At 46.9% G+C, this 12,489-nt stretch overlaps 2 protein-coding genes across 4 annotated transcripts in view; one reads left to right on the top strand and one right to left on the bottom strand.

Moving 5' to 3' along the window:
- The window catches only part of LOC102683351 (diacylglycerol O-acyltransferase 1-like), a 17,934-nt gene extending 17,329 nt beyond the window's left edge, over positions 1–605 (bottom strand). For both annotated transcript variants that reach the window (XM_015368158.2, XM_015368161.2), the window contains exons 1-2: positions 478–605; positions 199–335 (exon numbers count right to left, since the gene is read on the bottom strand). The gene's annotated coding sequence lies outside the window, so the exon portion shown is untranslated. The remainder of the gene's footprint in view (positions 1–198; positions 336–477) is intronic.
- The window catches only part of prmt7 (protein arginine methyltransferase 7), a 12,994-nt gene extending 505 nt beyond the window's left edge, over positions 1–12,489 (top strand). Inside the window, exons 2-17 of one of the 2 annotated variants that reach the window (XM_006641303.3) lie at positions 1,654–1,690; positions 2,104–2,253; positions 2,886–2,994; positions 3,554–3,666; positions 4,321–4,550; positions 5,905–6,085; positions 6,580–6,707; positions 6,916–7,054; positions 7,692–7,775; positions 8,496–8,543; positions 9,439–9,528; positions 10,058–10,219; positions 10,471–10,545; positions 10,843–11,003; positions 11,696–11,792; positions 12,294–12,489. In XM_006641303.3, the coding sequence (XP_006641366.2) occupies positions 1,654–1,690; positions 2,104–2,253; positions 2,886–2,994; positions 3,554–3,666; positions 4,321–4,550; positions 5,905–6,085; positions 6,580–6,707; positions 6,916–7,054; positions 7,692–7,775; positions 8,496–8,543; positions 9,439–9,528; positions 10,058–10,219; positions 10,471–10,545; positions 10,843–11,003; positions 11,696–11,792; positions 12,294–12,455 (1,966 nt within the window). In that variant the 3' untranslated portion in view covers positions 12,456–12,489. Of the gene's footprint in view, positions 1–1,653; positions 1,691–2,103; positions 2,254–2,885; positions 2,995–3,553; positions 3,667–4,320; positions 4,551–5,904; positions 6,086–6,579; positions 6,708–6,915; positions 7,055–7,691; positions 7,776–8,495; positions 8,544–9,438; positions 9,529–10,057; positions 10,220–10,470; positions 10,546–10,842; positions 11,004–11,168; positions 11,666–11,695; positions 11,793–12,293 lie in introns of those variants that run through there. The other variant, XM_069181398.1, reaches the window with a different exon arrangement.

The raw sequence follows: 12,489 nt of genomic DNA, 5'->3' as shown, positions 1-12,489 counted from the left end.
ACAGTTAATTAAGGTTTTGATTAGTGCTGTAGTTTGTTTCCTCTTACTAGCGTCCATTTTGTCCGCTGTGTGACTGACCAAAGTGGGTTATTTGTGTGAACCCCGCAAATCGCAGAGGTCCCCCCTGAAAGATCAGTGAAAAAAACCGTCTGTCGGCTAGTCACTGAACAAATACGACAGTGTTAGCGAAGCACGTACCTGTCGGCATTATCGGATGACTGGGAGCTAAAGATGTCATCTCACTGCCCGCCTCGGTTGCGCTGAACAACCCGCATGAGAAAATCGCTGTCCAGTGTACTGATCCTTTTTTCATTTACCGATCAACTGATTACTCCCTGTGTCAACATAAAGGGTTAATTGATATCTGGATAAAGAAAGGGGGTTAGATTATTTTTTCAAACATTCTTAAATTATTAGCTCACAAATGATTGCGGGAATGATAGATTATTTTGGTTATTTTGTGTTAGATGGACCAACCTTGCACCACATACTGTAAAACACACGCACACCTAAGGATCCGTTCATTAATTTATACGGTTAGAATTTAATTGACAGTAGGCGCCGGGATGGGCGGTTTTAGGCGGTCAGTTATCATGGACTGCTGTGAAATACCATGACGCTGCCAAACATCGAGTCGGATGCAGGAAACGGATTAAAGTGGGCATCTACGGTAGATGGCGGTGATGGCTGAAAACACATAAAAACTATTTGTCGTACGCTGTCAATAATCCAGGGCGCAGTACTGAAGCTAAATCTTTGAAACTGAACACCTGCGCAGCACATCTTGCTTTTTCAGACACGAAGCCATTGTTTAAGATGTTCTCTGCAGAGAGGTGCTTCACAGAGGTGTTTGCCTGAGTTCGATTTACACGTCTTTCACTGATTTACAACGCAGTAGCCTGACGTTTTTAATTAACTGTATATTAAAAAAAAACTGTAAAAACATTAATCTTTAAGTACTCCCGTGTGTCACAGACCTACAGAGTCCGTTTCCAACCGGAATTATGTCCTCTTAAGAATTTTTTAATAACTTTGTAAGTATAGACAGTAGAGGCACGGTTCAGGGTTCAATTGAAGCCAAACTACATGAGCAAACATTAATCACAGTCCCTATCAAGTGCTGCTCTAAAGAAGTAGAGAATGCTGACCAACTGTGACTATTATGATTATGATGATAAGCATAACTTTGACTTCCAGTGCCCGTTTGCCCAACAGCTACCCTTTATCCTCCTGGTGCCCTATTGATCGCCGGCCTTCTCTGTATTGATTGCCGCTTTTTAAACAATCTATCTAAAGGCCATTATGACCAAGAGGGTTTGACTGACAAAACCGAGCTGGGGATGGCTTCTCTTGAGTTGAACATTTGAACCTTCCCAGCGCCAAGTGTAAAGTAGGCATTTGATAGTTTAAGGTCATTTTGATTTATCCCAGCTCACGGGCTTGAATAAAGCTCTTGGCCTTCTCACCAAGCAGCGTAACAGAGGCACAATTATAGTCGTTTGAACATTTTTAAGTTTTAATAGTTGTTCGTATGGTTACATTCAGTCTAATATTTTGCATGCATAGCCAAAACAGTTGACCCCAGTTCCGTGTGCTTGTTTCAGCCCACCGTTGTGATTTGTGATGTATTTGTGGCTGTTCTGTCTGTTACAGGTCCTCGTATGCAGATATGCTTCATGACAAAGATCGGGTAGGTGTGTCTCTCTGAGCTCAGCCATATTCTTTAACTAAATGCAAACCTTTGATGTTCTTGTCTGACAAATATTGGACCTTAACGTGAAATGTTTAAAAACTAATTAGACCCCTCAACTGGAGCAATCTTAGACAAGAGACGGTCTCCAGAATTTTATGGAAGTATGAATGCATCATCTTTTTTATAGCGTAAATTTCTGACATGGGAGAGGAGTTTAGATGGTACATACTCACAGTGCAGGAGAAGAGTTTTGGGCTCAGCAGGATAACAGACGTCCAAGATCTTTGCCCCCAGAGTCAGGCACTAGTGAAGTGAAGCTGAACGTTACTGTGCTCAGCGATATTGTCTGCAGCCCATCCACTCTGTGGCTCTGTTGTTCCTTTATCTGTCCCCTCTCTGCGATCCGGCAGAATGAGAAGTATTTCCTGGGCATTCGGGCTGCTGTGGCGCGCGTGCGGGCTCGGGGCCAGCGGGCTGTGGTGCTGGACATTGGGACGGGCACCGGACTTCTGTCCATGATGGCCATCAGCGCGGGGGCGGACTACTGCTACGCTGTGGAGGTGAGAGAGGAGATGGGAGCCCGAGGAACGTGAGAATTAAAGCCCAGAGATGGAATCAGATACATCCAACATACAGACATCTTAGTTATCAGTGTGTGCTGGCTTGAGCATGAAGGCTTTTAAACCGGAGTCTATGTACAGTATTTGATGCATACAGTTACCTTTATAGCTGTCTCATTACGAGTTAAGCTAATGATTTGAAAGTAGTGTTTCAGTGCATTATGAACATTGTTTAGCTCTAACTGAAGGCTGAAACAGATACAGGTTGATGGAAAAAATTCATAGCATAAAACAGAACAGGCTTGTCACTCTTTCCCAGGAAAAAAAAATCCTTCCTAATAATTTCCTGGACAACTGCTGAATCCTTTGGTTTTCATTCCAGTAAAGCACTCCTCCCCACTGATAGCTCCTGTGTGGTGAACATGTATAAGTGTAAGGAATTCTTATTGTTGTTGTTGTTGTTGTTATTATGATGTGACTGTTGTCAGTCTTCACCTGCCACGCGTGGATGTCTGTGCTTTCTGCAGTCTGTGCTGAGTGTCTTGTCCTGTTGTTTAGCAAGGCGGCTCTGGCCTCAGGAACGGTGTCTCTCCGTCAGCTCTGCTCTGAAGTGCCCTTATCTTCTCCGACAGGTCTTCAAGCCCATGGCTGAGGCAGCACAGAAAATCGTGCAGAAGAATGGCTTCCGGGATAAGATCAAGATCATCAATAAACACTCCACCGAGGTCACAGTGGGGCCAGGTTAGCTCACTCCAGTCCCTGTCCTGTTGCAGCACTTCGTCTGAGAAGTACAGGGTGCTTTTAGCTCGTGTGTTCAAAGACAGTGTCATGAAAGACCTTTGATGTCAATCAGGAAGACATTTGTTGTCCATGCCAAGTTGCAGTTGTAAAAGGTGGCTATTCCTTGGATGGGACATTAATTTAAGGTCCGGCTATCGGTCATTAATGATCCCAGCATGCTACTGTGAGAGTAGGGCTATTAGTCCCTGTGTCCTGGCTGAATTGCCCCCGGGCTTGCACAATGTAGCCTGCCTAAAATTCCACCTTACTTCAGCTGGTGAAGTCATTTCTCACTCACCAGATCTGAAGTGCACTGGGGCTGCTGCCCTGTAGTGGGTGGATGAAGTTTGTTCCCTTTTACATGTAGAGTGCTTCTTTGAGAAGGGAAGAATGTTTATGAAATTAAAGCATCTTGCTGACGGAAGCACTATTTCAGGTCACCATTGACTGATTCGTCCTCAGTGCCCTCAGAGCTGTGTTTACAAGTGGTAATGCTAACATCCTCTTCTGTGTCTGTCAGAGGGTGACATGCAGACACGAGCCAACATCCTGGTGACAGAGCTCTTCGACACGGAGCTCATCGGAGAGGGGGCCCTGCCCAGCTACGAGCACGCTCACAAGCACCTTGTGCAGGTGAGGAGCGGTCCGCTCACTTCAAACCACAGTTGTGAGAACAGAGCACTTAGCTTGTATCTGGCGTATATTCAGGCAACTTGTAGAAAAATATTTAGAAAAATATTACCTTGTTCCTCTTTTTTTGAAGAAGAGCTTTGTCATTTATAGCAGTCTTGATAGATTTCTGAGAGAGAGACAGATGAATGTTATTAGCATACTATAATGGTATCAGTGTCACTGCCCTTACAGACGTTAACAGCGGGTACCATTGTGTGCAGCTAGCATGGTGTAATGATTCTTTGGGGAATGTAGCAGAGCATTGTGAAAACATGGTGAATGGTATTAGAGTACTATTACCATACAAATTCAGAAATATTAAGTCATGCTGCAGCAGCACAACACTTCCCTGTAATCCCCTTGTTATCCCTGTTCTTTCTGTTTTTCATTTTGGTTCTTGCAGAAAGAAATGAACATTATTTTTTCCCCTCTCTGTTGCGGCTGCCCATTGGCGACAGATTGTAAATGAGCAGTCATTGTAGATGTGCAGAGATAATGCTTTGTGTGAGTGCTGACTCAGGAGCAGAGCATTAGCAGAGGGTTGTGTGCACACCTGACATGTGTGAAGAACTCGGCAGGCCCAAGGCTGAGCCTGTCCCTCCTCTCTCTCTGCAGGAGGGGTGCGAGGCAGTGCCCCACAGAGCCACAGTGTATGCCCAGCTGGTCCAGTCTGAGAGGCTGTGGAGCTGGGCCCGCCTGCTGCCCATGCGAGTGGGCAACCACGAGCTGCTGCCGCCCCCCGAGGTGGGGCTGTGTGCTGGGGCGCCCGCGGTCTGCGACATCCAGCTGAGCCAGGTGCCCCCCTCACAGTTTACCCCCCTCAGCCCACTCTGCACCGTGTTCAGGTAAACCGGCGTGCACAGACACTTCTGAAGCTCACCCCAACACAGCCACTTAGCACACCCTGGAGGGCAGCCCAGCTCCAGTCACGTCCACGTGTGGGCTCACTGCCTCCCTCCCTCAGTTCCTGGAGAGGGGAAAACAAGGACCCAGTCCTTCTGTGACACAGTAGGAAGCATAAAATGGAGGAGACTTAAACACTGCCGATTGACCATAGTGCTGTAGGTCTTTTTCAGGACAGTTTCAGGACTCCAAACAGGAAAATAAGAAGGGTTACAAGGGACCTAGCTCGTTTGGTAGTTCAGTAGTGTAGCTAGTTGGTAGTGTTATCCAGCTGCTTCCTGCAAGAAGCCAGAGAAACAACATGACCGAATATCTTGTTCCAAATTCCCAGACCCCTCTGGGTAAAGAAGTTCAAGCCTTTCTCACTTTAAATGTACCCCAGTATAGTTTCACCTTGTGTCTTCTGGTCCACTGATCATAATTCTAAATAGCATTATAACTACAATGAGTGGTGGTGTTTTGTTAAATTGAGTAATGTAACAGGACACAGATGTTAATACCATACAGCCCTCAAGGACCAGGATTCTCTTAATTGATCAATAACTTACAAATGCTCCAAATTGTTAGAATGTGGATGACCTAGGTTGGGGAGACCTTTAAAACTGGAGATTAAACTGCTGGACTGAAGATCCCAAGGAAGAGGCTCTGAGATTCAGGCTTAGTCTAATCTACCAGAAAGTATTGGAAAGAAGCTGAAATTTGAGCAGGAAGACTTATATACATGTGCACAGTCATTTCTCACGAGCCAGTCTCAGTCACAGTCCCGTAGACACATTGTCATTCTGCTTACACAAAGCCCCAGCAATGTACGATTGTGTTTGGAAGCTGTTGTTCTAGAGCTGTTGGCCAGAGTACTTAGTATTGTCAAAGTTGTTATGGTCACCTTCAGCTTATCACTTGTGACAAGTGATGGCAGCATCACTTGTCACATGTGCAAATATTTTGCATTTTGCAATGCGTTTTTTTAATTTAGCGGTTATACAGTCTGAGCCACTCGGGAGCCCCTGCAGCTCAGTTTTACTTGAATTTAAAGTACTGGACTCAGACACTGTCTGCGTTCAACACCCTTCTGAGAGTAAGAATCATAATGCCATCTTTCACTTGTGACTCTGCTCAGAATACAGATACCAACCCTTTCCACCTTCATCTAAGATATGTTCATTCTTCCCTGTGTTGGTGAACTCAGATTGGTAGGAATCCAGGCACAGAGCATCTTGTGTCTGACAGACGCTGCTAGCACTGTCATATCTGTGGCATTTAGTTTTACACATGACTGCCACCATTTCCCTCTTCCAGGGTGGATTTCAGTCAACCAGTGAGCAGTGCCCCCCAGTGGCACAGCGCCAGCTTCACAGCCCTCACCACGGGCCGGGCACAGGTGGTCCTGTCCTGGTGGGACATTGACATGGACCCGGAGGGCACTATCACCTGCACTATGGCTCCGAGCTGGACGTACCCCGACTCAGACACATACCCGGTGAGCGATCGGGCTGGGACTGTGTGTTGAGGAGGGCTGGAGTGGGTGGACTTCAGTAATTGGCAGAGAGGGAGCTTGAGTGGCTAGAGCTGAAACTGTGGGAAGCAGGATGGGTTTAAATAGGATACTCAGCTGTTACTCGTGTGTAATCTTGACATAGTCCCTAAAACTTGACCTCCATAAATTAATATGGCTCTAAGTACCCTTCTTCTTACTGGTTATCATTGGTCACTAATGAAGGTTTTCTTAATGGCTGATCTCACTGCTACTAGAGGTTCCTCATTGGCTGTGGAACACTGGGGTGTTGTTTGATTTCTGATTGGCTGAAAGGTCCATTAGGGTATGGAAGAAAATGCTTCCAATTGGCTGCACAGCGTAGGGGCGGGGTACTGAAAAGCACATGGGTGTGACTGCGAGAGTCTATGTTTTCTGGTTGTCCAAAGAGCTCAGAATGACAGCTAAAAGGAGCTCTGATGGGCTGTTTTGTGCTGCAGTGGCGTGATCACTGGATGCAGTGTGTGTACTTCCTTCCGGCGGAGGTGCTGCTGGCAGAGGGAGAGAAGGTCAACCTGACGGTTAACCGTGATGACTACAGTCTCTGGTACAGCCTGCGCAAACACAGGTAACCAGTCGTGCTGAGTGTCGTCATTCTCAAGCTGGCTGAATGCATGATTCTGGCAGGCGTCTAGACTATATCATCTCTTTTATCTTATTTCACTTCAGATTGAATGACGTGTTATTACCAGTATCATTCCTCATCTCTTCATGATGACAAGCTTGGTTAAATGTGTTTAAGTGCTGTATGTGTAATTTGTGCCTCTCCTGTGCAGTCAAGAGGGCGGTGACAATGAGCTGGGTGTGTGCATACCACGCTGCACCTGCCAGGCGCATATGGTGTGGACGAGGCCGCGATTTGGAGAGCTGAACGATCCCCACAGGACTGAGAGCTACATCCAGGCCCTGCGCAGCGTGAGTGTCCAGTATCTGTGTGGGTGGGTTCTTAGGCTTAGTTAACTGAGTCTTCAGAGAACCGGTGAGCTAAAGGCTTGCCATAACACTCTTGGCTGAGGTGGAAAGTCAATGTGAATGTATGTATATGAATCTGGTCATGAAAGCGTAGCACTTTGTTTCAGCCAAGATGGACACATCATGATCCTGCGTATGGTCTAGGTATACAGGGCTCTTCCGTAATGAAATACGTAGTGTTAATATACTGAAATGAGATGCACATTAAAAACACTCCCAAAGGCAAAAGAGATGGGGCACCACCAATGTCTGCACATCATGGAGGACGTAAAGCAGAAGACATGGTTAATGGGAAATGGTTAGTTTTGACCTCAATGGTTCTGGCAATGAAACGTATTCAATCCCTCAACGGCAGAGGCGTTGTAGCCTGGTTGGCTTTTTTAAACTTTAAAAGTCTTGAGAGTCAGAGGTGCCGTCGGAGATGTGTCCTTGAGGCTGCTGCCTCTCGGATGTCTCTTATAGAAGACACTCCAGCAGCAAGAGCTCAAGGCATGGACAGGTCACAGTGATGTCTGGAAGTAAATGACCGCGAGGAATCCCGCTGGCGCTGCGCTCACAGGCCACGTCTGCTGCGTTGCAGGTGCTGCGCCAGGACAGCGTGTGTCTCGGCGTCAGTGACGGGAGCCTGCTGCCCGCGCTCGCTCATCTCCTGGGAGCACGGAAGGTACTGCTCTGCGGCTCTCCACCACATGCTCCGATCCCTTTCTCGTTACTGTGAAAACGACAGAGGAGGAGGAGCGCTCTCGTGCGGTAAAAGGTCTTGTGTATCCATGGTGCCACGCAGACTGTAAGATGAGATCAGATCACTTTATTGGCCATATACAGTTTCTTGCATTAGGAATTAGTCTTCTTGCATACCCCAGCTTGCTCTCCATGAGACACACAGGCAGACAGACGGGGAGAGAGAAGCTTGGGGTCAGAGTGCAGGGTCAGCCATTTATACGGCACCCCTGGAGCAGTTGGGGTTAAGGGCCTTGCTCAGGGGCCTAAACAAGTAGGATTCCTCTGCTGGCCCCGGGATTTGAACCGGCAACCTTCCAGCCACAGGCGCAGATCCTGAGCCACAGTGCCACCTCTCCGCCCCTGTGGCTGGGGTTCTGCAAGCAGTTCTGCCTGACTGGCAGAGCGCTACTGGGGTTCGGGGTGGGGGCAGCTGGCCAGGGCACCACCACTCCTGCTGGGCACGGCAGCGCCTGGAGGAGGTCTCATCATTCACCTCCGGCAATACAGGGGCTGAGATGCAAAGCAAGAGGGAGGATAATGAAGAAAATGATTAATTCACTAATGAAGGGGAACTGATTGGAAAAGAACCTTTGGCTTTTGGAAATCTGGTTCTGTGTCCTTCTGACAATGGTGGTCTCTCTCTGTCCTTGTCTCTCGGCAGGTGTACAGTCTGGAAAGCTCAACGATGTCTAAGCAGGTGATCGAGCGGGTAAGTTGACTGTGGGAAAGGGGACTGAACTGCACTACACAAGTGCTGCTGCTAACTGCTACTGCTGTGAGTTTTCACGCGAGCCCTCCGAATTATTACAAAGCAACAACAAAAAAGGCTGCCTTGATGCAGTGGAGAGGCTGGCTCGAATGAAGCTGTTTGCATGTCTGTGTCCTCTTTCATTTGCTCCTAAATAAAACCCCTAAATCCCAAATAAAGACACATATGGAGTTTTGAACCGAAGTCACATTACTTGTACTTTAGTGTCTTCTGGTCGCTATCCTCCGTAACTGCACCCTGCCTGCTGTGCTCTGCTTTGTCTGGAACAGTGTAGTGCTCCAACAGTATTAATAAACTGAAGTGCCTTCTAGTCATCATTCAGAAGGCATGAAGCAATTTTAAGGATACAGAAGCCAAAAAAAAGAAAGCTGAAAAGAGATATACTCTATATTTTGATTCACGGATGAGATTTTTTTTAAATTTGAATCAGCCAATTGCAGTATGTTTTTACCATATATCCGCCCAGTTTGGAATGGCTGGATTGTGTACCAGTGTACCAGTGTACCAGTGTACCAGTGTACCAGTCCCAGTCCCAGTCCCAGTCCCAGTCCCAGTCCCAGTCCCAGTCCCAGTCCCAGTCCCAGTCGTCTAGTGACCCAGATAAAGCTAAACCTCCAAATAAGAGTTTCTCGAAGCATGTTGCTGAATAAATACTTCACAGCGGCTTGCTCCGTATTCAGTAAATACTGAATGCGTTTTGAATTTTGATACACTCCCCTAACAAAAGGTGTTGTTCACAGCTGCTTGTTGCTTTTCAAAGTCCGAGAGACTGACACAATTTGAAAAGAGTCTCCTGGTGCTCACTCCCCGCCCCCCTCCCTCCTCTCTCTCCGAGGTCCTGGAGGCCAGCGCCCTGAGCGGAGCAGTGGAGGTTCTGGAGAGTCGTCCCGAGCAGCTCACCGTCAGCAGTATGGGGGGGAATCAGGTAAGACAGGGCCCTGCAGGGGTGCCGGGTGGCACTGCCCAGTGGAGCTGCCAGGGAGACTGGGAACAGCCTGAGCCTGCCTACAGGCCTCTGTTCAGTCACAGCTTCACGCTGCCTCGATCCTTACTTTGCACTTTGCTTTGGGCCGAGTGTTAAAAAAAACCAAAGGGCAAAACGTTGTGCTGTTGCGTCTGTTTTTTAACTTACAGTGGCAGCCGGTGGCCGTTGTACCATGTACTTTTAGGCTATCCAAACCCGCTTCTCACTGCGGATGGGAAAATGTAATGAATACGCAAATAAAGACACATTCTTTCTGTGTGACACTGTGAGCTTGTCTGTATCTTCAGATTTCAGATGCTAGACGGAGGAAACTGAGGTACATGTTTGCGAGGGCTCATTAGGCAGAGGCTGACAGACTAAGTCGCCTCAGAGTCATTTAACCTGTTGGGAAGTTACAATTTAGCTTCCTCCTGGCTGAAGAAGGTGCCAGCCCGCCCCCGTCTCAGTGGCCGTGTCTGTGTGCCCGCAGATCTCTGTGCTATTCGGAGAGCCCTACTTCAGCACCAGCCTCCTGCCCTGGCACTCCCTGTACTTCTGGTACTGCCGCACCGCCCTGGCAGGGCTCCTGCACCCAGATGCCACCGTGATGCCACGCTCGGCCTCCCTGTGCATGGCAGCCGTGGAGTTCAAGGTACAGGGGGCACGCACAGACTCGTATCTGTTCTTAAGTGTGCAGAAGTACCCCATGTTACTTTGCAAAGTAGGATTCCATTAAATCTTTTCTCAGTTTTGCAGATGTTTTGAACCTGTAGCATTAGTGTCCATTTGACGTTTTACTAGTGTGAGTTTTGTCCATTTTTAGAAGGCAGTCGATACATTTCAAAGACAGGCAGGCAGGCAGGCAGTCCCAGAGCTCACAGCTGTGTCCACCCCTTTCTTCAGGACCTGTGGCGGATCAGGGCTCCGTGTGGGTTGTGCGAGGGGTTTGACGTCAGTCCCATGGATGAGATGATACAGGTAGGTGCTCTGCTGAATTGATGTTTGGTACATGTGTGATGCAGCAATGGTCTGTCTGTGCATCCTGGTGGTTAAGGAAAAGTTAAATCACTAGAATTCACCGGCATGATGAAGGGGAAAACTGTATGTGAACCATTGAAAGCATCTTGTTTCTTCATCTGACCTTTGCATAACGTTTCAAACATTTCAGTAAAGTATCTCCAAACTATGGAACTCGAATATTGGACCTCCATGTCCAACTGGTAGTGTGAAAGAGTTCATTAAAGAGATCGTTACCCTTCCCACCTCCCCCACCAGCGCTCTCTGGATTTTCGGGAGTCCCGGGAGGCTGAGCCTCACCCCCTGTGGGAGTACCCCTGCAGGGCCCTATCCCAGCCACGCGAGGTCATGACCTTTGACTTCCGACTCTGTGTGCCCGAGCAACCAATGAAGAGCCAAGGATCAGCAGCGCTTGTGCGGTAAGACTATAAGTAATTATATGTTCGAGCAGTTTTGTTAGATACATGTTCTGTACATTTTCTACATCTCATATCTACAAGTACCAGTACTTAAAGAGCCTGGAGAAATTGCTAAACTGGTTCAACTGAGCCAATAACTAGCTGATTTATAATGTAACTCTGCAGATACACTGATCTTCCAGGATCAGAACTGGAAAGTCCAGCCTAAGAGCGATGAATATTGGATGATATTTGAATATGATGACAATTCCTTTGGCAAGTAAGGAGCACTTCCCATACAGTCAAATGTGATCTCTGCTGATGGGATTGTTATTATTAAATAAGGAAATGACAATAAACAGCCTTCTACTGAGGAGGTACTGTAAATTCTGGTCTTAATTGCTCTCATTTTTGACTCAGCTGGACATATTTTCCAGTGTTTTGAAACATCCAAAGAAACTGTTGGTTTGAAACTAATTCCAAAGGACTTTTGAAGTGCATTTATATGGAACATAATTATTAAAGTGTGGTATTAGAGTTTGTTTTCCTACAGTTTGGATATTCTCACTGATTTTGGGGGAAGAGCTGAAGCAGAGCCATAGTATTACTGTATGCAGAAAACACTGAGACATTCTTGCTGATTCTATAGATGTAAAATAAAATGTGATTTTTGTGACTGAGCTGTGGTTGTCCTGATCACGTGTTGTATGTAGGAAGGGTAGGTGCCATGGAGTGGCCTTGTGGATGGAATACCACCTGACTGACGACATTACTGTGAGCACAGGCCTCACAGGGCTCCCCAGTGAACAGGTAACCCCTTTCACTCTGCATTGTGTGGAAGTAGCTTGCCTACAGGTGTGGCTTCTTCATTAAAACATAAGAAAAAATAGGCTAGGCTAAACTGTAGCATTCAAAGTGTTTGTGCCTTCTCAGTCCTTAAACATATAGTCAACTTGTTGGATAACTCCAGGATCAACACCAAAAAGAACCTGGGAAGTTAGACGCTTATCGGGTGCCGGGATCAGGCTCTTCACAAACAGTTAAAACACTTATTAGGATACATTGCAAACATTTCGAGTCATTTTGCTATCAGTCATGTTAGGGACTGTTGAGTAATAAACTATAGGAAATGGAAAGAAGCAAACGTTAATTTAGAGAATCTGATGAGGACACAGGACAGCAGCCATGTTTGAGTCGGAGTAAAAGCTTAACTTTCACGTTTGGTGCTTTAGGGAAACCTTATTAATTCAGACGCCACATGCTGGTAAAACCTTAAGTTACATCCATGCCATTTTATCTGTCCCTTCTTAGGGCACCTGTGAATGGAGCCCCCACCGGAAACAAGGTGTGTATTTCTTCAGTTCCCCCTGGGACAGTGAAGGAGATGGCTGTGACTCTGTGAGCTATACTCTGACCTTTCACCCCCACAGTGGAGACATTGCTATGGAGTTCACCCCTACAGCTGCACATTGACCAAAGACTGTTTTTAATAAAGGATTTTAAAATA

This window comes from Lepisosteus oculatus, chromosome 20 (assembly GCF_040954835.1).
Source record: "Lepisosteus oculatus isolate fLepOcu1 chromosome 20, fLepOcu1.hap2, whole genome shotgun sequence".
NCBI lineage: Eukaryota > Metazoa > Chordata > Actinopteri > Semionotiformes > Lepisosteidae > Lepisosteus > Lepisosteus oculatus.
This window is presented reverse-complemented; position numbering and strand designations above follow the sequence as displayed.